The following is a 26098-nucleotide window of genomic DNA, read 5'->3' as shown; positions in this document are numbered from 1 at the left end:
AGCCTAATGTACTCTGAGGTGTGTCGCCCACCAGACAACACAGCCTTCGCATGTCATCAGAATATTGATTTTTTACGTACATGCTACTCACAATATAGAAATGCCGTAGTTGTAGCATGGTGCCTTTCGTATTACGGTTAAAATATGCACATAGAACAATTTAAATTGCAACCTCCGCCAAATACTGTATCAAAAGCATATAGCATGACTGCATAGCACACGACGTTTCGATGTTGCACCATAAAGTGACTATTTAGTTTCATTCTGTTCAATTTCTCTTCTGACATTTCATTTTCCCAGTAAATTAAACATGTTATTTAATGACAAACTAAAGAGAAACGCTGAATCAGTTTATATTCATAAATTATTCTTCAAGAACTCTACTTTCGTAGATTTCGCAGTAATAGGTTATTTGAAGAGAAAGTGATGGTCAAAATGTCATTTTTGAATACGTAGCAAATATGAATTGCCAAATTGAATATCAGATAGTCAAATGCAGGCGCATATATTTACAGCAGGAATATTTATTTCAATATATTTAGGCACCACACATGCCCCGACTAGTGCAAAAAAGGCAACTAAACATAAGATCACTAATTTTCATTAAAGGAACTGCACAAATAGCCTCTCAACATCTCTAGGGCCTCATTGCAAACAAGCTTTCCAAAGATGCTAAATAAATGGTTTCTGAAAAAAGATGAGAAGATGTGGGGAAAAAAGAAACTAGCTAAAGGACCTGTGGGTGGCAAGCACATGTAAAAAGGCTCAATGAGAGCAAAACATCACTGATTGTAGTGTGAAGATAAAACTGCTACTTGACTAGACTGTCAAAAAAAAAAACTAAATGCCAGACAAGGAAAAATAATAGGTTGTCATACAGGCTTCCGCCACGATACCTATAAAAAATAGCTTGCATTGCCAAATTTGTCTCTGCATTGCTTCAGAATCTTGTCATTGTCTGAGGTCGGATAATCTGTGATACTTTGTTTAACAGATGAAAAACAGTAACAAGACCTTGACAGTTGACTGTTGTGAAATATTTGGTTAGTTTCAAATATTCAAAAATATTGAATAATTTCTTTTCAAATACGACTATATTATCCATACTTAAAATTTTGTATATTTGCCCACCCCTAGATAAAATCCATGATGTCATGGCGATCTGGTGCAGGAATTTCAAGGCAGTCGCACCACCAGTCTTTTGTTTTTGTCTTTTCTGACTTGCTAAGCACCATATTGTGGTAAAAGTAGCATTTTCAGTATTGTAGAAAAGTAATTTACTAACACAGCTCAAACCATTTTTCTTTCGTGTTCATTTAAAGGCTTTTTTACCTCTGCTACAAGATGCGACTGCCCATTAAGAACTTGCATATCAAACAGCATACTATTCTACTACATTTATTACTACATTTATTCAGTAGATTACTACATTTACTACATTTTATTCAGTAGCATATTTAATGCTGCGACTTAGAAGAAACAGTATTTTCAATCATCTATTAATGAAGTGTTAATGCACAATAACTATCGTTTTAATCATTTTGTTTCTTTTATGTAATTGATTATAATTTTTTCATGCACAGAAACACCAATAGACTTTCAATATTTTGCGTATTCTTACTGAATATGCTTACTGCCCCTATATTAATCCTTACTTTAATTGGTAAATACCACAGTTATACAACCAGACACATCTACATTTGCATTTTTATGTGTAATATTATTGAATCTGATGAACTGACATAAGTGTTGCTGGAGCCACTTGCTGCAAACTATATTCTTGTTCATGAGTTGTGCAAACAGCTATTAACATCTGCCATGTCATCTCACATTGAATTTCAGTAACCGCTGTTGTGCGTTCCAAAATGAACGTAGAACTTCAAAGCACGTATTACTACAAAATGCATGTTATTTGCTTCTAAAGTGAACAATATTGTCACGCTACATGACACAGCCGAAGGAAGAGAAAGTAGAGGTGCGCACGAGGAGCTGGCCATTGCCTGTTGGCCTTGCATGACCGTCCTGTCCCTTGCTCTATGCTAACGATCCATCATCTTGTAAATAAACCCATCCCATCCGTAACAATTTTGGTGGAGGTGCTAGGTAGATAACACTGTACGATTGGGCCATACTACCCCTTCGAAGCAGCAAATGGTTGGCCGGGCTACCACCCGGAGACGCTGACATGAGCGATCCGGACAGAGGCGACGTTCGTGAGGAAACCGCGGAAGGAAGCATTCGCCCAAGGCAAGCTGGCTACTAGGCACTTCATCAAGAAGCACACACATTCTCAGGCAAAGTGAATGAGAACGTTGAAGACTGGTTGACACTGTCAGAGGGTGAGCCGTCACAATGAATAGAGCCTATCTGCGCAGCTCTCTAACATTGTCTTTTTCTTTGCCGGAACTGCCCTTATGTGGTTCGACAATAACAAGGACTTGCTTACAACTTGGGACAGCTTTGTCGAAGAGATAAAGAAATGCTTTGATTCATTTTCGAAAAAGAAAAGGGCTCAGCAGACACTTTCACAATGAGCGCAGTTACCAGGAGAGATGTGTACTACTTACATTGAGGAAATACTTAAGCTTTGCGGAATTGTGAACGCAAGTGAGGTCGGACGAGGACAAGGTTGGACACTTACTCAAGGGAATTGCCAAAGATATATATAATTTTTTTATCTCCAAGGGAGACCTCACTACCCTTTCTGACTAGGTTCAAGGCTCTCAAAGCACGCCGCATTCTTCCCATGTTTGGTCGGCTGGACAACATGACCAACATAGCAAGTGTGGACGTATCAGCCTCTAACGACCTTGCTGCTTTAGTACAATGAGTCGTCAGAGATGAGTTGGCTCATTTTCAAGGTCCAGATGCCAACTACGTGTGCCGCTAATGCTCTGTTGAAGAGCGCTACTGTGAGGCACCTGCAGCTTGGCCACAACCTGCCCACAGTGACCATCCCGTTTATGACAACACCCATGTCCAGAGCACATGGTCCAGCCACAGCCTACGAGTTTTAAACGTCGACATGACACAGCCACGATGTACCTCTCGTGAACAACACTCCTTGGAGATCTGTGCCCAACTTCAATTAATATCGCAGGCCACCTGTTTGCTACAGCTGTGGGGCTCAGGGACACATTGTGAGGTATTGCCGCCATCTTACACAACATGCTCCACAAGATGGTGCATATTCACCCCGCATGCAAAAAGCTGCATCTTGGCAACCATTTGTCCCTTTTCGTCAGCTGCATCGAGAGTACATGCCAAGGAATGACTCTCCAGTATGTGACAGCAGCCTGACACCACCGCCGACCCAGACACTTCGATCGCCATCTCTGCATCGCCTGCTTGCCTACGCCACCTCAGCCTGGGAAACTAGCTGGCGTGACCAATGGAGGCGAACGAGGTCACGGGACAGTTACTTTTTCAAATGCCTCTGCCCATCTTCATGTTAAAGAACAAAGTGTGTTTTTGTGTCTATGGTGTAAATACTGTGACTTTGGTAGATACTGGTGCTTCCGTGTCTGTGATGCGTCCTTCTTTCAAGAATCGCCTAGGACTGAAAGTGATGTTTGCTTGGGACGGAAATACCATGTTTCGCGGAGTTGGCGGTGAGCTGTTATTCCTGTGTGAGTATGTTCAGTTGTGATAACCGCTTGTGGTAAGGCATTTCGAATGGAATTTTCTGTATTCGCATACGCCACCGCATGACATAATTCTTGGTATTGACTTTTTATGGGAGTGTGTGGCAACATTAGGCTGAAGGGCTGGTGAAATTTCACTCAGCAGCTATGTTAGAACACCAGCGCTCAACAACGTTCCATCCGATTGTCAAGAAATATTTTCCGTGTCCACTCATGTACGTGTGCCTGCGCAGATGGTAATGTTCGTCCCTGTGACCTCGTCGTGCGCCCGTGCTGGTTTTTGCTCTGGAATAATTGAACCCGAATACATCAACACTATAAACAAGAATGTACTTGTCCCTCGCTCACCTATGGAAGTTGTAGAAGGTTGTGCTCACGTGTGGATGGTGAATGTGTCCTCCAAGTCAGCTATTTTGTCTTCCGGACTGAAGGTAGCATGTTTTGAAGAAGATGGTGGTGTTGTAAGCATTCGTGCGGTTGCTACTTCCACGGAAGCAAGCTCGTCGCTAAGTGACCACTCTTCGAAATTTAAAAGCATGATTAATAAATCGCTCTCCTCTTCCTACCAACAAGCGCTCCAAGAGCTCCTTGCCTGGTATGCTTCAATGTTTGACTTTGCACAAGAGCATCTTCATTCACCACCGGGCTCCCGCATACACAACCGGATCAATACTGGAACAGCGTTGCCAATACGACAGAAGCCGTACCGCATTTCTTCAGCTGAGCACAAAGTGATTGCCAAACAAGTTACAGACATGCTACAGAAAGGCATCATCCATTAGTCTGTGGGCGGCTTCAATTATATTGGTCAAGAAGAAAGATAATTCATGGAGATTCTGCGTCGAGACTACAGGCACCTAAATTCAGTGACAAAGAAGGATGTGTATACTCTCCCACGTATAGATGATGTCATTGACTGTTTACATTCGGCCTCATACTTCTCTGTGAATCTGCACTCAGGCTACTGGCAGATACCTATGCACCGCCCAAACAAGAAGACTGCCTTCATAATGCCGGATGGACTCTGCGAGCTTAACGTAATGCCTTTTGGTTTGTGTAATGCTCCGGCAACATTCGAACTATGCATGGACACGATTCTGCGCGGACTTCGACGGGAAATATACTTGTGTTACCTGGACAACATTGTCATTTACAGCAAGACATTTCACGAGCACAACCAATGACTGGTAGTTGGTCTTGACTGCATACGGCAAGCTGGATTGATATTAAACTCCAAAAAGTGCCACTTTGGCAAGCGTCTAACACTTGTTTTGAGTTTTCTTGTCGACAAAGAAGGCATCCGCCCGGACCCACAGAAGCTTGCAGCTTGCAGCCGTTCATGACTTCCACCAGCTGAAGACTGCGAAAGACCTCCGCAGTTTCCTGGGATACGTACTTTCGCCGTTATATCAGGGATTTTTCATGCCTAGCTCATCTGCTCATGGCACTCCTTCACAAGGGTATACCGTTTACATGGGCTACTGTGTGTGAATCTGCGTCAACTAAAATTTCTGCTCACCTCAGCTCCAATTTCGCGCCACTTTGATCTTGAGGCCCCAACTGAGCTTCACACCGATGCTAGTGGTCTGGGCATTGGAGCAGTACTCGTACAGATACATGGTAGATGACAACAAGTAACTGCCTGTGCAAGCCGTACTATTACAAGGCAGAGAGGAATTGTACTGTAACAGAGTTGGAATGCCTCGCGGTAGTCTTCGTCACCCACAAGTTTTGACCATACTTGTATGGCCGCCACTTCACAATAGTGACAGACCACTATTCTCTTTGCTGGTTGGTTGGGCTAAGCGATTTATCTAGCCAATTAGCTTGGCAGTCATTATGGCTTCAAGAATACAACTTCTAGACGCTCCACCGACTGCGCCAGCGTTTCTTTTGGCCCAAGCTCTGGAAGGCTGCGAAGCAGCACATTTCCAGCTGTGCAATTAACCAACACCATAAGCAATTAACGACACCTTCTGCGGGTGCCCTGCAGTCAGTTAAGTCGCCAACCTTGTCATTTGAAAAAGTTGGGGTCGACTTGCTGGGTCCCTTGCCCAAGTCTACTACCGTACATCACTGGATTATTGTGTGTGGACTATTTGACCCGGTATACTGAGACGGTGGCACTTGCTTCAGCTACAGCAGCTGACGGTTCATCTTTCCTGCTGTACTTTGGGATTCTCTGCCGCAGTGCTCCACATGTGGTGATTAGTGATGGTGGATGGCAGTTTACTGCGGACGTTTTTGAAGAATTACTACGTCTTTGTAGATGTGATTACCAGCACTCAACCCCTTACCACCAGCGAACAAACGGCCTCACTGAGCATACGAATCGCACCCTGACCAACAGGCTTGCCATGTAGGTCTCCACAAATAGCAAAAATTGGGATTCTGTTTTACCATTTGTTACGTATGCTTACAATACTGCCAAGCACGAAGTCGCAGGTTATGCGCCTTTCTGTCTTGTGTATGCTCGCAACCCTTAGAACTTCGATACCATCCACCCTTGGTCTCCACATGATGACTCTTCAATAGGCCAGACTTGCTTGTGCTGTAGAAGCCTGTCAACTGGCCCACCTCTGGACTCCCCTCTCAAGATCGTGCCAAAGCTCATTATGACGCTCGACATCTGCTCGTCACATTTACTCGGGGGGACTTTGTTTGGCTTTGGACACCTGTATGGAAAAAGGGGCTGTACACAAAATTTCTGTCACAATACACCGGCCCATTTGTCATACTGAAATGCTTGAGTGACATGGCATACGCCATTGCAAGAGTGACTTTGCACAACCAGCGGTCATGTAAAACGCAACACGTGCATGTCGCCCGACTCAAACTACCACCATCAGGCTGTGTAATTCGCTCGAAAAGCTTCGTCTGCCCCCGGAGAAGCTGTTCCACTACACGACACAGCCGAAGGAAAAGAAAGTAGAGGTGTGCGCGAGGAGCTGGCCGCTGCTTGTTGGCCTTGCATGACTGTCCTGTCCCTTGCCCTACACTAGCTATCTATCATCTTGTAAATAAGCCCATCCCATCCGTAACAATATTTTAACATATGGGTACTCACATTGCATTTGACAAGTTAATTGGGCATGTTCCAAAGAATCTGGCAGCAAGCAACCCTCGGCGTCGCACCAAAGGAATCGGACAAGTGGAAAAAATATTCCCAGACGATTGTGATACTCTCTAATGCGAAATTTGAGTGCAGCTCTGTATGTGTTTCATTTTGTGATATATTGGCTGGTGTGGACAATCTATCTCTTGCTGCACATTGCAAATGAACCGAAGTGTGACGAGACTGCCTCGCTAATTGGGACATTATAAGAGGCAGTGCATCGGTGACGTATGGGTGCAATTCACAGCAGCCACCACAGACAGACCCCATTCATGCAGTGCTTTGTTTCCACGTATGGTATTGGTGGACGTGCTCACTGCGTGCTATCGGTGAACAGACGACTGCACGCTACTCTGACGTCATCTTGTACTGGTTGTAGCTGCAGAGCCCGTCTTGCGCGGCACTAAGCCTTTCTTCTCACACTTTTGCCATACCCTCCTCCTCCTCCGCTTTCCATCTCGTGGTTCTGCTGCATCCTCGTCCACGCACTTTCTGATATCTACATCTTTCATCCCCGCTGCACTCCGCATTCATTCTTTCATCCTTCGCTGGGCTCGTTAGCTAGGTTATGCTGAGGGACGCCGACGCTAAATGCAAGAACGGGCACCTAAGAGGTGCGCTCAAAATAGTCTGCAAAATTTATTCCGCTCCAGTTGCAAGCATGTGAAACAGCCGTCCCATGCACCGATCATGACTCCTTGCGAAACAGTTTTGGCATTAAGAAATTGTCCACAGGAACTGAAAGTTTGCTCTAACTGGGATCATTACATGCATGCTCAGCTGTATTCTTGGCATAGGCTTATTCAGTTGGCTTTGGTGAAAACAAAGTCGAACAAACCAGGAACTGTTCTCGTGCAACATTTTTCGTGTTACAACCTGTTACTCAATCAGAACAAAATATAAGCAGGCCGGCCACAATCTGACAATCCACATTGCTCTTGGTTTCCCATCCACATTGTGTTCGAATTCACATAGACATTCATCACCTCCGAACATAAAAAAAGATTGTATGCATGAAGTAGGTGAAGGCATATTTGCCATAGCTGCCCAGTCGAAAGTTTGAAATAGCAAGCAATATTGTGCCATGTGAAACAGGCTTAACATTTCATTTACTATCGCACTCAGTATGAGCTACAACGCACAAATATTTTACCACATGCTTTTGCGTTGTAGCTCATACCGAGTGCGATAGTACCTCGTCACCTACCATGGTTGCCCAGTGGCTATGGCGTTACACTGCTGAGCTAGAGGTCATGAGTTTGATCCTGCCATTGCTACTGCTTCATAGCTGAGTGTGCTAACCACTGTGCCGCCATTGCATTGTGCCCCCGTTGCAACAGGCGACATTGATTAATATCTTCAAGGCTGTGCACATGGCTGGGCTCTGCCTGGTCGGCGATTCACTAGATGGTACATGGCGCAGTGCAGGTACATGGCGATGCAGGTATCATGCCTCGTCGCATGCCTCAACATGCGTTCTCTACCGAAACACAAGGATGACGTGGCGCACGCTGTGAACGTCAACAGAGGCGACATACTTTGCCTCACTTCGCCTACTTTGTTTGGTGGGAAACCTGTGCATTGCTACACCATTGTAATACTTCGTTGCATGGAAGTCCTCTACACAGTATAATCCCGGCATTAGTACTAGTGTTTTAGCCACATTTTAGCATGTCTGCAAACTTCTTACAGTTAGCGGGTTTCAGAGTTCCCAGAGAAGTGTACAGCAGGAACAATGCTGGTAGCAACAACTGGTGATGCAGTATCTATCCAGAGAGCACATAAAACGAATACTGCAACTTAACAATTCTACCCATGTGTTGGTGTAAAGCATTGATAGTAATGTAATTAATGTGCAGTACTTTTGTGATAATTTTCTTTGACAATAACACTTGAGCGTCAAAAAAAAAATTCAAATGCATTGTGGTTGGTCAAGCTGTCACAAAATGTCACCACCAGCTTTGCTACTACCAGCCACAGTTCTGGTAACCTGGTAATCTATAAATGGTAAGAAGTTCGCACGTACAGTTCATCTGTGCACATATGTATGCTGCGTGCACGCTCAGTGCAAGACACCCAATGCAAACAGTGCTGAAACATCCTCCAAAAAGCAAGACAAGTCAATGACGTGGCACATCACCAAGATCAATTGCTGAAACTCATGATATCATCATCATCATCAGCCTGGTTACACCCACTGCAGGGCAAAGGCCTCTCCCATACTTCTCCAACTACCCCGGTCATGTACTAATTGTGGCCATGTCGTCCCTGCAAACTTTTTAATCTCATCCACCCACCTAACTTTCTGCCGCCCCCTGCTACGCTTCCCTTCCCTTGGAATCCAGTCCGTAACCCTTAATGACCATCGGTTATCTTCCCTCCTCATTACATGTCCTGCCCATGCCCATTTTTTTCTTGATTTCAACTGAGATGTCATTAACTCGCGTTTGTTCCCTCACCCAATCTGCTCTTATCCCTTAATGTTACACCCATCATTCTTTCCATAGCTCGTTGCGTCGTCCTCAATTTAAGTAGAACCCTTTTCGTAAGCCTCCAGGTTTCTGCTCCGTAGGTGAGTACTGGTAAGACACAGCTGGTTATACACTTTTCTCTTGAGGGATAGTGGCAACCTGCTGTTCATGATCTGAGGATGCTTGCCAAACGCTGCCCAGCCCATTCTTATTCTTCTGATTATTGCCGTCTCATGATCTGGATCCGCAGTCACTACCTGCCCTAAGTAGATGTATGCCCTTACCACTTCCAGTGCCTCGCTACCTATTGTAAATTGCTGTTCTCTTCCGAGACTGTTAAACATTACTTTAGTTTTCTGCAGATTAATTTTTAGACCCACTCTTCAGCTTTGCCTCTCCAGGTCAGTGAGCATGCATTGCAATTGGTCCCCTGAGTTACTAAGCAAGGCAATATCATCAGCGAATCGCAAGTTGCTAAGGTATTCTCCATTAACTCTCATCCTCAATTCCCAATCCAGGTCTCTGAATACCTCCTGTAAACACCTGTTTGTAAACTGTATCCTCCTGTTTACTGAATACCTCCTGTTTGTAAACTGTATCCAGTTTACAAACAGGACCTGCACTGATGATTACATCAATACGTGCTGCACTTTTTGGTTCACCGCTCACACGAACTTCACAATTAAATTATAATGCATTCTAAGCTGCAGTTGCCATTAGTACTTTACTGATGAACTCCCAGCAATGTAATCTGCCAGTTTATAATGTAATCTACCCCTTTAAGGATGAGCTGCAAATCTGCATTTTTCTTTCCCTTATAAAAGATTTTGCCAGAATGTTCATACTTTAAGCCATCCACCATCCATTAGCTAATGTGCGGCGCGCTCAAGGCAAAAAAAATATAGGGTTTTTTTCTTTCTATTACTGTTCTATTCCATGGTGTCCCATATTTGGCACACACTGATTAACATCACCCCAGTGCTTTCAGCCATCTGCTTTCTTCGGATACAGTGTTCCTGTTGGTTAAAGTGTTGACACCGGCTTACCAAAAAGCAGCGGCATGTCCTGATGAAGCACGGAAAGTCACTGTCCTGGAAGAGCCACTGCGTTATTGCTTCATGATATAGGCATGCCTCTCTTGTAGACAGTAGATGGTGTGAAATGCAGCGATTGATGCGTGTTGCTAGAACGCCAGAGCCTGTTCCACATTTTTTTTCAATGCCCCCCACAGAGAGTGGCCACCATTTTGGCATGACTTGTGTGATATCAAGAATTGCAGAACCACCACTGTGTCGTCTACTCGAAATGTTCCCAAATCATGTGCATGCCATGGCCTACTCTCCTCACTCACACTTAGGCATCCACTGATGCAGCAAATGTATCATAGATTGTGCCTGCACTTCTTTCATCGTGTGAAAAAAATACCACAAACCAGATGATGATGATGAAAAGCTTTATTTATTCCTCGTTAAAGAGAAGGAGGCAATGGGATAGAGGGTGGGGGAGGAACTACTTGAAGTAGGCCTCCTCCATCCTCTCAGCCCGCTCCAGTATGGCCTCCTGAAGGTCGGGCCTCGAGCCGCGCAAGGCAGCCTCCCACTGCTCCTCACAAAATATTAATTGCTTGAGGAAAGTGGGAAGGGGGTGCTTAGGGCACCCCCACATGATATGGTTGAAGTCTGCTTTGGGAGAGACGCAGAATTTACAAGAGGGAGAACCATAAATGGAGGGATGAGATCTGATCTCAAGCTGGATGCTGAGACACAGATACTAAAATGCAACCATGCATATACCTCTCAAATTGATCACATAGGACCTTCTTACACTATGTACAGAACACACTTCATTTTTTCGTCAGTGCTGCCAAACTGCTGTATCCTTCAGCTAACATAAAACAATTTTATACAAATTTTTTACTGCACTGAATACACTCAAATTTTGCCAGCTTGCGTTGGGATGCATACAGTTCATGCAATGCATAATTCAAGCTCAATAATTTGGTGCCATGGCCCTTTTAACACTAATGCCCAATGTATCCTTGCTACGCTGCGTTTGATCTCTAAATGTCTGATTTAAGCATGGGAAACTTAGCGCATAGCTTATAGTTTCTGTTCTTGATATGCTGGAGCAAGTTCTCAGTTGTGGCTATTTCAGCAATCCTATTACTAAACTAATGAAGTTTTGTCTCAAATAACATATCATTGTTTTTTTGTACAAACATACTCTCCATAGCCAGAAATTAAACTGAACAAAATGTTTTAGTTTTGCTTGATGTGGAACTGTGTTTAAGCAAGAGCTAAAGCAGTGATAAAATTATTCAATTATTTTTGGCAACTTGAAATGGGTAGCTTTCTTCGTAAAAAAATTTGTGAATATGGCCTAAAGCACTCTGATTGTCATTCGCCATTTTTGAAGTTATACGTATTCTGTAGTCTTCATCAAACTCCAGAAGTTTTTAAAACGATCATCAGCATATTGTGCTATTAAATCAGTCCCCTTATAAAAAAATTTGCAACCTTTTAGTTTCTGCTTAAAGAGATTTCTGTATGTGCCGGCCATCCCATTCTCTTGGGTACCAGAGTTAGATTTGGATTTTTTTTTTTGTGTATTGCGAGTTTTGCACATCGCAGCAGCTTCCCCATAGTTGCTTGATGATACCATGTGTGCCTTTCAGCATGTGGTCTTAAGTAATCATGAGGCCGTACTTTGTAGATTCCTTTATTTATTCTTCGAGGCTGTTTTATTGCGATAGAATTGTATGGACACTCCTGGCACATTTCTGCCGTCGGCGTCGCCATGATGTTCTGTATAAAGTCCAAGGGCGGTATCATCGCCTCGTCCCGTATGCTGTATGTGCGAGTGTGAGCTGACGATGACGGCTCAATCGCGCGCGCAAGGGAGATAAGCGGTGACGAAGCACGCAGTCTTCTGTGCAAGGCACCGGTTAGTGGGAAAGGCAGGGGGGGCGGGCGTTCTACTCCGGCGGCTGCTGCCGCCATAGCGCGGGCCTTATCTTGAAAGCGATCTGCGATGGGCACAACGTGCGAGGGCTGAGAGCTTCGTGTGCGCTGTGTTTTCGCCATTCGCGTTGAAGCGAGATGCAGCACGGAGGTCAATTCGCTCGCTAGTGCTGCCCCGGTTCCTCTCTCCAGTGTTTTGCCAGCGAGTTCCCGCGGTCATCGAGCGAGATGTCTTAATTTTCGCTTCTGCCCACGTGACACCATGCTTGTTAATTTAGTTAGTAAGCGAATGTTTCTAGTTTATATGCCCAATAACACTGCTACCCTTACTTCGTGTATTTGCTATTTTGTACCGTTACTTCGTGTCTTCGCTATTTTAATCGATGCTTCGCTTTTCGGGCGAAACTGCGACTTCTTTATACGGTCGACGTGCGTTAGTTTGATCGTGACGGGATTGAAGAAACTGGTTGAATTATCCGTCGGTTCGAATTAAAGAAAAACGCCGAAACACGCCGTTGTTTCACTTGGCAGTATTGCCTTTAAAGTTAAATTTGCCTCGATACAGCGGTGTTATGCTGTGAAGCATACCAAGCGGGGAAGGGAAGGTTACACACGCACATGCACCGTCTCTGGTCACAGTACGAGTACCGAGACGCCTAATAAATCTACTGATAGGCCTTCAGAGACCCCCGCTCTTTAGTTGGCTTTAAACGTGCCCTTGACTTGCTGAGTTTTTCTTTTTTTTTAATTTTAGCGCCTTCCTTTTCGCTAGCGTTCCCAAACACAGATGCTTTTTCTCCACTCGGTGCACGGCGCGTACGCACGCGTATAATAGGCTCCGTACTAGGCTCCGTTAACGGTCTCGTATACGAGACACGCATGGCGGGTGAAGGGAGGACTCAAATCGCCACAGCATTGCCAGAAACAGCTCTGAATGGCTGCTAGTATGATTGTTAGGTGTCTAGGTGCTCGTACTGATCGGAGACGGCGCGTGTTCACCTGTATAATTGACAAACGCGTGTGCTGTGTCCCGTGACAATAGTCTTGTTTCAATTTTTTCACCGCATAACATGGATGTATTGCGGCGAAGCTGACCAGATAGAATTATCCGGTGAAAGCCTATTCTGAGATAAAAATAACGCAAGGTTTTGCTCATACAAGTGTATGGGCGCTGGCCGGGACCTTCGGTTGGGATCGAAGTAACCGAGATATCTAATTAATCGGAGGTGAATTAACGGAAGTCTACTGTATTAACTTCAAAACTTCCCTTTGGAGCACCTACATGTTTAAGGGACACTAAAGACAAATATGAAGTCAAGCTTTAGTGGTAGATTAGTGCTCGGGAAAGTCTAAGGCACCAATATTATCGCATGTTTGCCTTTTGCGAGAACACTGTAGTGCCGTCTGTCAGGTGCCGTTTTACGCACCAACGGCAATAAAGTGCAATGATGGCATATGCAACGTCACCACTCCCCACTCTGTGCGGGTGACTTGAATTGCACTAAAGGTATGTGGACCCCTTGAATGCAATTTTCTCGTAAACTAATAAGGCATGAAACAAGTGGAGCGAGATTTCTGGAATGGTATCTTAAAACTCCACACCGGCTTAGTGGCCTTTAGTGTCCCTTTGACATTCAGAAAATTTCTACTTTTCATGGAGCATTCAGTGCATTAAGTAATGACCTTTCAGCTTTTTGCCAGTTTAATGACCTTTAAGTTTTTTTGCCAAACAGATGCACAGCGCTCCAAATGATTAGGTACATGTAAGTCTGTCCTGTGCTAGTTTTTCCATTTGTGTCCTTCAAGCATTCAGAAAGGCCCTCTCTCAGGTGATGACCTCTACCCTGAGGAGCCAGACTACTTTGGCCGAGGCCCTGGTCCTGAATACCCATTCAGCCTCGAGGAGCTGCGCAAGCGCTGCCAGAACCTCCACCGTATGGAGGTGCAGGGCCCCCTGTGCACAGCCTATTCCAACATTGAGCCTCCCAGAGGTCACCTACAGCCACAGACCTTCGAGGGCCCGGCATCTATGGTGCCATCCATGCTTTGACAGGCTGCTTGGCAAAGTGAGCTTGACTCACTGCTGCTGTGTACATTGTTTTGCTCAAGCGGCTGGGCTGCACAGGGAACTCAGCATTGCTGCCAATTTTGCAATGATGCCTTGTCTTGTAGCGCATAGTGCATGATGCCTGGCTTGGCTGTCCAGTTCAGGTCTCAAATGACTGTTAGGTGTTTAGTAGCAAAGCTTTGTTACACTGAGCTTTAATCACTTTTTAGAAAAGGCCCTCTTCCTTTTATTTTGCATAGGCACATGGCAGGCCAAAATATCAGCCAACGATCTTTTTCAACAGTATTTGTAACTTGATCAACAGAATCACTCTCTAGGTGTTTCTTGAGTACAAAAAATGCCTCAATTTAGGAGAATGGGTGCGAGTCAGATAACTTGGGTGAGGAGTTACTGTCCTAACCTTGGCTCTTTGGCTTTGCTGTGATTTCTTAGCTTGTCAGGTGGCTTAAAACTGGTGTCCTGTTTGTTAAGCCTTTTTTCCTGAAAATATTGAATGCTTCCTGCACATCCCACATTGCTAATAGATGGTTTGGTGAAACTGTGAGTGAAAATGCTTTATGTGAAGCAGTTTCACATTTCAGTTAAAAGTGGATTTCTGTGCAGTTTAGCAGTGCTTAGTGTTTAAATGGTGCAAAGTAATTGTACCCTACAATTCTTGGGTCTTATTTTGATGCTTTCATTTTTTCATAGAATGTGCATTTTTGTGGTGGCGATAGATTGAACTTTTTATTTTGCTGTGAATTGCTTTTGTTCTATCATTTGAAAAATAGGTTTAGTGCTGATGCTTTAAGAGTATATTTTGGATTTCCATTCACTTTGCTCTCTTAGTTGTAGTAGCTATCATGTGGCCACTTATTTGGTCTCAGATTGTAAATGTCTTGAAATCAGACATACACCACTGTGCACAGACATATCTACTTTATTTCAATGTGCGAAGGTGTGGTCCTTGAAAGGCTGTTTGCTTGAATGCAGGGCAAATGTGCTGCCTAAAGGTATGGAATGTCAAATTTCTGATCCCATTTTCCACCACGATCCTGCAGTATTCAGAATTGTGTTACTGTTCTTTCGTAGAGTGGTTTCTGTACTTACCTGGTATCTCCATTGTGTTGAGGAATTCAGGCTTTCTCAAGCACTCTATGTTTTGATGCTGCAGTGTCTTGTATATGTGTGACCGCAAGTGCCTAAAATGTGAAGATGAAAAGAGTTTGCACAAGATACAGGTGGGAGATATTATGCATCTGAATAACTATATTTCTCTGCCATTCTTCACTTTATCTTCCTGTAAAATGATTCCCAAGGCAATCAAGAATGCTGTTCAATGAAGTATTGAATGAAGCCTCTTACTTGTTCCATGTATCTTCACTCTCCCATACTTCATAAACTGCATATGTGATTATGTCCTTGTAGAAGCGAACAGACACGCTGAAAAAGAAGTTTCGTTTCGCCAGACAATAGGCAGCTGTGACAAGATTTGCCTTACAAGAGACATCCAGTGCAGCTGGCAGTCTTTTCGGCATAAGTTTTCAGTGACTCCTTGTAGTTGTCCAACTGCCCTTCCTCCACTGGCATTGTTTGCTGCACTAGGAATAACTGTGCACATTGCAGAGGGAACATATAGTGTCTCTTAATCCTGTGATACATGAGCAAGACTGAAGTGGTTGTTATGTAGTATTCTACATAGTTGCCTTTATTAGGCATTGTTACAATGTTGGAGAGCTGGTGACTTTTGGCTTACCAAGCTTTCCTCTGTGATGTCCAGTTCGTCGTTTTGTGGCTTTTGAAATCTGGGCTGAAAAAGTCCATACCAAGCACATATTCTTTTAATGTAATTTATCTTGCAGCTTCAACAAGAAAACACTGAAATGCATATTTTAGTTAGAGATTTGTGCAGCTGACTATAATTCTTTGGTCATTAATCTCATGAGGCTGAGGTCTAATTTACTTTTTTGAATTGTCTTTTTGCCTACAGCTGATGCATTGATCAGTAGGCATTGCATAATATTATGGAACAAGAAAAGCAATAGTCTTGGCCTTAAGAATGTTGATTACGATTCCAAAATTGGCATACTATGTGCCCAGCTCAAGAATGTGAGTGACCTAGCATTTACTGTACAGCTTTTTCAAGATGTTGCTCTGCTGCATCTGTGCTGCTGTTGAGGCAGCATATGTACGAGAGAACCTGTCAACCTGGTTTGCGAGCTTTTCTACAATTGCCTCCAACTTCTTGATCTGAGCATTCAAGTCATGACTGGAGTCTGAAAATAAAAATAGAAAGATTTGAGTCAAATAATACATGGGGCCTAGATTGCAGGTTCTTCTCTCAAAGGAAGTGCAATATCATACCTTCTAAATGAAGTGATGTTTGTGTCACCACCTGTTTTCGTAGTCTGACGGGGAGGAGGCGACTAGGGCAAGGCTTGTACACTTGGAGGCTTTTGGGACCAACTGCAGCCTGAAAATTGCTGTTGCACATGTACAGCCGCTTGTTTAATAAAAGTTATACACAAAGCTTGCATAGTAATTATTGTTTTTGAAGACAATACTCACTGGGTAAACAGCACAAGAGTACAGTATTTACTCTTTTAACTCCACATGCACTTCAGGAGTGTTTTCCATTTTTAAAATGTGTTTTTTTTTTCAGTGTACAGCATCAAAGTGTGTTGTATGCATGCAATAAATGGAATGTTAGCCATCCGACTGGTATTCACACTTCAGTGACTACAAATGCTGCTTAGGTGTCTCGTTTCCAGTCATTAAGTGCAAGGGAAAGAATGATACTTTGTTGGATCTGTTGCATCAAATGCATCAGATACATTATGTTGCAGCTGTTACAAAATGGAATTTCTATATTTGAGATTGGTTGAGTTTCCTAACAGCTAACTCCTATTGCAAGTTATCTAGCCATCTCTCAAAATTTGTATTCATTACATTTAACTAAAGAGAATGTTTCCCCACCTGAGTGCTCAAGTTTCTCGAAAACCTTGAACAGCCAATGGCATGCATTGTGGTGGAATTTTGATATTACAGCTGATACAAATCTTGCAAGAATACGTGTGTTGTGAAAGTGCTATTCAAGATTTTATTTCAGGAGGATGTGAATGCTCTTGTAGGTCACTTGGACAACATGAACTTCTGGAAATTTTTTTAGCACAGTTCCAAATATAACGAAGTGCTTTCTCGGGCAGTTGTGGAAAATATTTCAGTGGCGATAATAATGAAATGCAAAACTACTTTAAACAGTGGCAGTCGCAAATTTCGAAGTAGTAGTGAATTTTGTTAGTGCTTTCTGAGCCGATCTAGCCACATACCTATTAAATGCAAGAAAGTTCAAGACCAGAGCCCTCCACCATACGGTGATTTTCATAACTCAGATGTAGCTTCGTTACTTGAAACCGTTCAACTATTGGCCATTTGTTGTATATCGCGCACATCTGACAAAATCCCACTTATCTCCTCTGCGCCGTCATCAAGAATGACTTTGCAAAACGCATGACAATAAATCCGGTAAACAATATATTTTTTACCAAGTTTGCGAGGTATGGCTAACTTGTCCACTTAAAAAATCAGATATCGTATAGGGCGTTATCCCTAAACAACGATCATCTGTCTTGCTTGCGTTTCCTTTCTGCTGCGAAGCTGTATACCTCTACCGTCCAAGGAAATTTTAATGTCGTTGGCGTGGTAAGCAAAAAACTCCCCATACCTGGGCCGATCCCGAAGATAGTGAAATACCGGCCCGACCCGCGGCGGAGGTGAAGCAGGCGTTAAGCACTCCCATACGTGGGCCATTCCCGAAGATAGTGAAATGCCGGGCGACCCGCGGCGGAGGTGCAGTTCGCCATTAAGGGGCCCACATACACAGCTTCGTTGGTCATCCTTCACAGAGTGGAAGGGCACCAAGTTTTTTTAAACAACTGCGCCCGCTACTTTACTGTCACGAATGCTATGTCACACTGATAACGCGGATACCGTTTGTCACCTTGAAGTTTCGGGCGCGCAGCGTTAAGCAAAGGCTCGCTAGGTGACGCACTACCAAGGTAAATATACCTGGTAGCGAAGCCCATACGTTCAAAACATGGCGGTCCATCTGCGGTTCATGGGGCTTAGCGCCATCTGTATGTGGTGGGAACACTTCCGGCGGAAGAAAAAATAACGTGACGCCATGTCCGTTAAAAGCAGAAGTGACGTCATTTTGTTTTCGAAGGCGCGAAATTTGTTTTGTTGTCCTTCCTTTGGAGCTATATATTCAAATGCCCCGCCATTCGACTTGATGGGCGTTCCGAGCTTTTAGCGTGGAAAGCGATGCAGGAAAAGGCCAGCCATACGGTTGTCGAAATCGCATCCCTGCACAGAACATACTTTCTTTGGAGGCCGACGAAAGCTTTAGGTGTAGAGTGCTGATCCTATTGTCGGATGCCAAGCCCATAGGCCAGCGCAGTCGCACGAAAACAACTACACAATTATCTGGCGGTCGTAACTCACTACTTTTGACTGAACAGATTAAGAAGCGATGAAGCTACCCGCGCCACCAAATTCAGACAAACTTCGACAAGCAAGAAAGCACAAACTGTGAGGGGGGCGTATTTCAACAGGTGACCTTTACGAGTGCGCCTTTCTGCCCATTTCAAGACGTGCATTGCATGGCGAGTGATAGTGGCGTCAACGCCCCCTGTAGTGATAGGCGCTGAAAAGAAATGCATTTATTAATAATAATAAAATTAAACTTGTATTTTCTTAACTCGTCACGAATATATAAAATTGACTAGGAATTTTATTTTCGTTGAATGAATCTAACTGTGTCTCGTTTGAATTAAAAAACGCGTTTTTCTTTCCCAATGTTTGTTCCCTCCAAACATAGTCGCGCTTCAATCGCTTCTCCCATAACCCCCCCCCCCCCCCCCATGCTGATGTCGGTGACAATCTGTACTGAACCGCTTTTCGCCCGAAGCTTCGCGACCTATTTGAATCGACCTTGGTACTACTGTTCGGGGACAAGATAAGCGCCAAAGGGGGCAAACGAGTGCAGTGCATGTGATGGAACGCCCGAGTTTCTCGTTTTCCCCAAATAGCGCTCATAAGTGTGCGCGTTGCAGCGTCGAAAAACAAAAAAAGATATCGCCGTTTCATTTGCAGCCGATCTGGTTTTAGCATAAAACTTGTAGCGACGCCCACTTCGCTACCTTCGCCGCTTGCGCTACATGCCATGAGGTCTCCGGAGACTGAATTACACAGTTTACCAATATATCTGTTTGGTATTTCAATTCAGTGGCACTTTTATATTGTACGAGATCTGTGTTGCTTCATGCTCTGTGCACTGGTCGCTAGTGCCTGCATCCTGCGGCCGACTACGAAACAAACAAAAAAACTTGCTAACCATATGGGAGCGGGACTGCGTAGAGCCTCGTCGCCATCGTCGCTGCTGTCACTTCCGTCGATGAGCGGGATGCCCTCTTCCTGTAGCCTTTTCTGGGAGGCATCCAGCGCTGCGGTCAGCTTGGAAAGTTGAAACACCGTCTCTCTGACCAGGAATCTCGACACGAACTGTTCCTGAATGCTGCTGCAATCGTATGTCTGCGATGTTCATCGCCACAAAAAGAAGCATTAGCTACAGTATACGAAGGAGCAATAGGGAGGGAGAGGTGAACAAGAGTCGCGACAGCATCTATTATTATTATTATTATTATTATTATTATTATTATTATTATTATTATTATTATTATATACATTTGTCAGAGGTAATCATAACCTTAAGTCCAGCATAACTCGCATTAAGAATGAATTCGGTTGAAAACCGCTACAGCAGCGCAGAAAATTCTTGCGATTACATTTTTTTTCATACCATTCTTTATGATGAAACTGGTATTAATAAAAGTTTATACATGATGAGCCCATACTGTCGCACAGAAATTATCATTCTAAAAAGGCTCGTGAAATAAGATGCCGCACGGCGGATGTACTTGCGCATTCTATTTTTCCTTTTACGATTCACGAGTGGAATCGGATGCCAGTGTTGTTGATGATGATGACCTTGATGTGTTTGGCGCATACCCACTCAGGGGGATTGGCCAAGAGTCGGGCAGATTTTACATATGTGTTAAGGTAATAAATTTAAATATCTATAATTGGTACAAAGGAGAAATTGCCAGACCAGATCAGTGCACGTATAAATTTAGGGGTGAGACTCGACAACGCAGTCTCGTTAATGTCACTTCCGTCTGCCTGGTTTTGCAAAATTTCCTGATCCAAGGGAATTGTAAGTGTTGTATAGTTCCGAGGATGATGTTAGATTTGATTTTGATGTTAAAAGGATGTATCTTCTAAACCTGACAGACGTGATAAAACCCGTCGTTGGAAGAAGGGTAAGCACAGGGCCGCTGATAGAAGCTTTGGTCAAGCTGTCTGCCGCTTCATTCATCAATATGCCTTTGTGCCCAGGTACCCACATTAACCGTAAACTCGGCAGATGTCTTGGAGCCAGTGAGTACAAAGTTTTTTATATATGCGACTCGCTGGGAGCAGTAAGTTAGGTGCACTTCGATAAAGAGTCTGTGATTATTACCGCGGTTGTCCTGGAAGCTTGTAGCTTACGCAAAGCTAGGACAACAGCTAGGAATATTGAAGTGAAGTCGGGAAGCTGAATGGAAAAATATCAATCCAATGATGAGAAAATTCCAACTCTGGAATTTTCCTCACTCTGCGAAGCATCTGTTGCAATAATTACGTTTGTGCGGAGCTGATTCAAGTGGTCCCGGAATGAGCCGTTAAGAATATGCGAGGGAAGCTTCTTTGCATTGTTTGGGTATAGGTCATTAAAAAGTAATAACCAATGAATTTGAGATACTGTTTTCCGTGATTACATAAGCTATATGGACTCAATAACGATTGTGTTATAATCACTTGTGGCGTGTGAAACCGAGGCCCCATGAGACTCCAAAAAAAAAAAAAATTATTGGGCTGCTTGATTGATAAAGATTTACTGGGAACTTCTTAGCGGGGATTAATAGAGCCTTATGAAAGTTTGAACGGTGAGTATTTTAAATCTCATTTCAAGGGAAGGTAATCGTGGTTCCTTGTAGAGCACAGCGTTGGCTACAAAGTTTGGTAGCCCCAGACATAAGCGAAGCGCTTCCCGTTCCCGCAAAACTAGTGAGCGTAGCTTGTAAGCAGAGGCGCCGGAGAATAACACAGCCGAACTCTAGTATAGGTCGGATATACATGCGTTAAATCATTATGAGTGTGTCTCTGCGCATGCCCCATCGATTATTGTATCCCCATTGCACGGGAAGCTTTTAAAGTTATATGTTCAATATGATGACGCCAATTGAGATTTTCATCATAAATAATTCCAAGGTACTTGACTTTTTCCACAGTGGGGGATAGTGAAATGGCGGTATGAAAGGGATATTATAACTGGGTCTTGTAGAGGAAAGACAAGAACGGCACTCTTATTTAAATTAAGGGACAAGCGAATACTGTCCAGCCATGCTTCTAGCTCGCATAAGTATTCCTGTAAGCGCTCATACAGTGACTGAATATCACTTGCCGAAGCAAAAAACGCTATATCATCAGCGTAAACGTACGTGCTTACATTCTGATGATAAGGAATGGAGCTGAGTAAGATGTTAAACAGGGGGGATAAAACTGCGCCTTGGGGAACCCCACGCGTTTGTCTGATTTTCCTGATGAAATTCCACTTTGTGCACAGTAAAACTCCCTGCTCTGCAAGAACTCAGCAGTCTACGTTACGAACTATTCAGGTAATCCAATATCCTGCATCCTCTTTATTAATATGGGGCATTCCACACTACCCTATGCTTTAGAAATGTCTGGTCTAACTAGAGCTGCACATTGTTTTCGGTAACGAGCCAATTGAATTCGGCTCTCTATAGGTCGATGTGTGCACACCAAATTGACATCCCTGGTCTAAATCCAATTTGGCAGGGGCTCAATAATTCTCTTATTGTCACAAACTTAATCATACGTGCGTTTAATAATTTTTTATTAATTTTCCAAAATTTGATGTTAGAGAAATAGGCCGAATATTGTCTAGAACATACCCTTTGGTTTGGTCTTTCAGCACTGGAATCACCTTCGCGATTCTCCACGCAGGAGGAATCCATGCATATTGTATAGAGCAATTTACGGCATTTAACAAGCCGTTAGGAGCGAAGCCAAAGAGAAGTTTAATCGTCTTAGTAGTGAGTCCATCGGGACTTGGGGCTGCAGCTGGTAAACATGAAACAGCTTGGGACAATTTTGACATGGAAATCTCTTCCAAATCTTGGGATGCACATGCCCTGTCTCTGAGGAGAGGAGGGAAGAGAGGTACCGAATCGGGTCTCCAACCCTCTCGCAGTTACATCAAGAGAGTCAGCTTTTTCACTGGTGGTTAAAACTATTGACTCCAAGTTCAAGGGGCGCGAATCATTTTTGGGCATCTTAAAAACCGAAGTAATGCACGCTTATTATTTGATTTTGAAAGAAATTCGAAATGGCGGACATTGTAATCGTCTTTTGCCTTAGATACGGTTCTTTTAAATGTTCCAGCAATAAATTTATAGTTGCTTCTGTTTTTGGTAGACTGGTTGTGCATGGATTGTTTCCATGCAGCTTTACGTTGCTTGTAATCCTCTGAGCGATCGTCATACCACCAATTTGTAGACGCAGTCTCTTTGCGTGCCTTTAACTGGAAACTCTGACCTTTTGCGTGAAGTATTTAAGATTGAGCGAATATCGTCAGCGTTCAATTAATAATTTTCAATTGATTTGAAAGTGGTCTGCATGCATTTTTTAAATGTATGTGATAATCCACAAAAGAGTGCATTCGAGCCTCCACGCGGTGGACTGCGGACGCACCACTTCAAGTACAACTGGAAAATGATCACTGTTTGTTCCAACATCCACCGTTTCCCATGCGGATATGGAAAGACCTGGACCCGAAAATGTAAGATCGAGCGCAGATCTAAACTGTCCGCGAAGAAATGTAACTGAACCCGAATTTTGAAACGAAAAGTTATTGATTGTTGCCCAGTCACATAGACGCTTTCCACATTGGTCTTATCTGGATCCCCACGATAGATGATGAGAGTTGAAGTCTCCAGCCAATACTATCTCTTTACCGCATTTTGCCAAAACTGAGTCTAGTGGGCGTGTATCCTGCACACCCACAGGAAAATATATATTGAGCAACGTGAACGGCCTACTGTCAGGAAGAATAATTTCTACTACCTGCCTTGGTTGCTTAGCGGCTATGGTGTTGGGCTGCTAAGCACGAGGTCGCGGGATTGAATCCCGGCCACGGCTGCCGCATTTCGATGGAGGCAAAATGCGATAACACCCGTGTACTTAGATTTAAGTGCACGTTAAAGAACTCCAGGTGGTTTGAATCCCTCACTACGGCGGGCCTCATAATCAGAACGTGGGTTTGGCTCGTAAAACCCCATAATTTAGTTTTTTTATAATTTCTACTGCTAGAATTTCACATTTTGGAGACATCAGCTGTAATTATATATTTGCCCTGTGGCTAAACTTGCTTGAGACCATAATTAACAAGCCCCTAGCTCTGGCGGGCGATCTAGGCGAAAGGACATAAAATTGAGCAAACGAAATAGTTTTTCAGAGGATAACCATGTTTCTTGCAGTAAAATTACATGTGGAAAAATTTGAGAAGATAGAACATTTAAACCAGTAGAAGCAACGCATATTGATCAGCAGTTCCACTGCAGCACCCTCATCTACCTTCCAGTGATGGGAGCACCGCAGAGACCACAGCCTCCTCCAAAATATTACATTTCGGGTTGACTTCAGACAGGATTTTCTTAGATTTACTAACTGAGTGCGAAGTGGTAGCCTCGAGGGGAGAACACCTCCTTTTCTGTGCCTTCACGTCAATTTCCATGTTTGAGGTAACCTGATAATCAGAGTTGTCTGGGCTAGTAGCGAGACCTTGTTTGAGGAACCTGGAACACGCCTGACTTGCTTTATGTGAGTTACGCAATTTCCACATCTTCCTGAGAGGGAGGTGAACTTGCATTCATGTCAGAGTTTATTGGTTTAGCAGTAGCAGTTGGTAATAATTGTGCTAACTGTGAGGATACCACTCCATTAAAGAATTCTGTGACGCTTTCTACAATACGCTCCATAATTTTAGCCATAGACTTTTCAATAGCTTGCGCGATTACCTCTGACAAGCTTCCATCAACGACAGCCTATAGTGTGGTGCTGTCACACTCGCATAACCATGGACTCTTCCCTTTACCGCCGCAATGGCCTCTTGGCGTGAGCAATGCCTTTTGCCCATAACTTCCAATATTTGGGCTTCTTGAGTTCTAGCAGGGCACTTTGAACGATCAGCCTTGTGGGCTCCACCGCAGAGTCAGCACGAGTCCGATTGAGCCGAGCAGTCACTAGCGGAATGGCTCCCGCCGCAGGCGCAACAACGAAGGCTGGGTTTACAACCACCCGTGCTATGACCATAGCGCCAACAATTGTGACATTTATTTATTTATTTATTTAAATAATGTAATGTAAATGTAAAATGTAACATGTAAATACAACATTGTAATGGACTCGAGGCAATCGGGTCTACTCTGAAGATTAGAGGCCAGACTTTTATCTCAGTAGGGCAAGATGTACCTGTGAACGTGGCAATTACTGACTCAGTAGGAACACGTGTATTGTCCACCATTCTGTTGCACCGTTAAACAGCAATTACCCCAGCCGCGGAGAGCTTTTCTAGAGTCTCTGCCGGACTTAAATTGAGAGTCCACATCACGAACTATTCCTTTAGTGCAGGCAAGATGCGGGGGGATGAAGACACTCACTTGCATCGATCCAAATGATGAGCACTTAAGTAGGTCATACACGCATGCCTGGTCTGGCAAACGGCAAACAATTCCACCTCTGCCAAACTGTCTTACATCAATGATGTGCAAGTAGTACATGATGCGTGGCCGCCTGAAGTTCCGCCTGCACCTGCCTTCGGGTTGTTCAGCCGAATGGCTCCTCCATGCAAAGGCGCCAGCGCCACAGGAATGCTGCACACCCCACTACGAAAGAGAGCTTCAAGAGGCATTTGATCAGGTGGTAGGGAGGCCGACCAAGGCGGATATTCTTTCGACATTTGTAGCACTATCTCCGTATCAGACAATTAAATTTCTCTTAAACTTAATACACTGTTTGGCACCTACAAAACTGGATTAAATCCGCCCGGCACTTATCCAAAATCCTGAGAGCTCACGATGCGATCCGAACCAGGGAAACCAGGAGCGTCGAACCCGAACCGGCGGCATAAGCACGACGGATCCCTATAGCCGGCTCTAGGTTTCTTCCTTGCAAGACGTATGCTTTAGTTGAATGTTATAGTGACAGCTGGGGGGAGGGGGGGGGGGTGCCAGTATGCTTTCTTATTTTGTTTGTGCCTCATTTTCAACAGTAACGCCCAATTCGGCGATATAGGATTCTAAATGAATAAAATAAATAAAAAATCATCATCATTCGTGCATGGAAGACAGTGGCGCATGGCGTCTCCGCTGAAAGGAGAGAGCGACAACGTGAAAACGAAGGCAATCAACCCTTATTCCGACTGTGACGGGTGTCCCGCACGCAGTGGTCGGAATGTTGCTACAATTGCTCCAATCTGCTGCATTCCGTTAGACATGCTGCATCCATGCTACAAATGAGAGAAATTGCTCCAAAGTTGCTCCAAGACGAGCCGCGCTGCGCCATTCAGTCTCGGAGGGCACTGCGAAGAGGAGTTGTGGTCAGTGCCACGTGGCTGTCGTCACTACCCTATGCAAACAGTGCCATGCGTTCCCTGCCATTCATAAAGCTAAATGAGC

The 26098-nt window shown here is 44.0% G+C and overlaps 2 protein-coding genes across 5 annotated transcripts in view; one reads left to right on the top strand and one right to left on the bottom strand.

Annotated features, from left to right (window-relative positions):
• The window catches only part of LOC142591511 (acyl-coenzyme A diphosphatase NUDT19-like), a 42353-nt gene extending 25586 nt beyond the window's left edge, over positions 1-16767 (top strand). For all 4 annotated transcript variants that reach the window (XM_075703842.1, XM_075703837.1, XM_075703846.1 and 1 more), the window contains exon 4: positions 14020-16767. In XM_075703842.1, coding sequence (XP_075559957.1) covers positions 14020-14240 — 221 coding nt within the window. In that variant the 3' untranslated portion in view covers positions 14241-16767. The remainder of the gene's footprint in view (positions 1-14019) is intronic.
• LOC142591535 (N-terminal EF-hand calcium-binding protein 1-like) overlaps positions 15291-26098 on the bottom strand; it is a 35145-nt gene continuing 24337 nt past the window's right edge. The window contains exons 5-11 of the mRNA XM_075703858.1: positions 19633-19829; positions 16602-16720; positions 16446-16513; positions 15994-16047; positions 15739-15848; positions 15603-15680; positions 15291-15439 (exon numbers count right to left, since the gene is read on the bottom strand). Of these exons, the coding sequence (XP_075559973.1) occupies positions 15313-15439; positions 15603-15680; positions 15739-15848; positions 15994-16047; positions 16446-16513; positions 16602-16720; positions 19633-19829 (753 nt within the window). The 3' untranslated portion in view covers positions 15291-15312. The remainder of the gene's footprint in view (positions 15440-15602; positions 15681-15738; positions 15849-15993; positions 16048-16445; positions 16514-16601; positions 16721-19632; positions 19830-26098) is intronic.

This window comes from Dermacentor variabilis, chromosome 1 (genome assembly GCF_050947875.1).
Source record: "Dermacentor variabilis isolate Ectoservices chromosome 1, ASM5094787v1, whole genome shotgun sequence".
NCBI classification, from domain to species: Eukaryota; Metazoa; Arthropoda; class Arachnida; order Ixodida; family Ixodidae; genus Dermacentor; species Dermacentor variabilis.
This window is presented reverse-complemented; position numbering and strand designations above follow the sequence as displayed.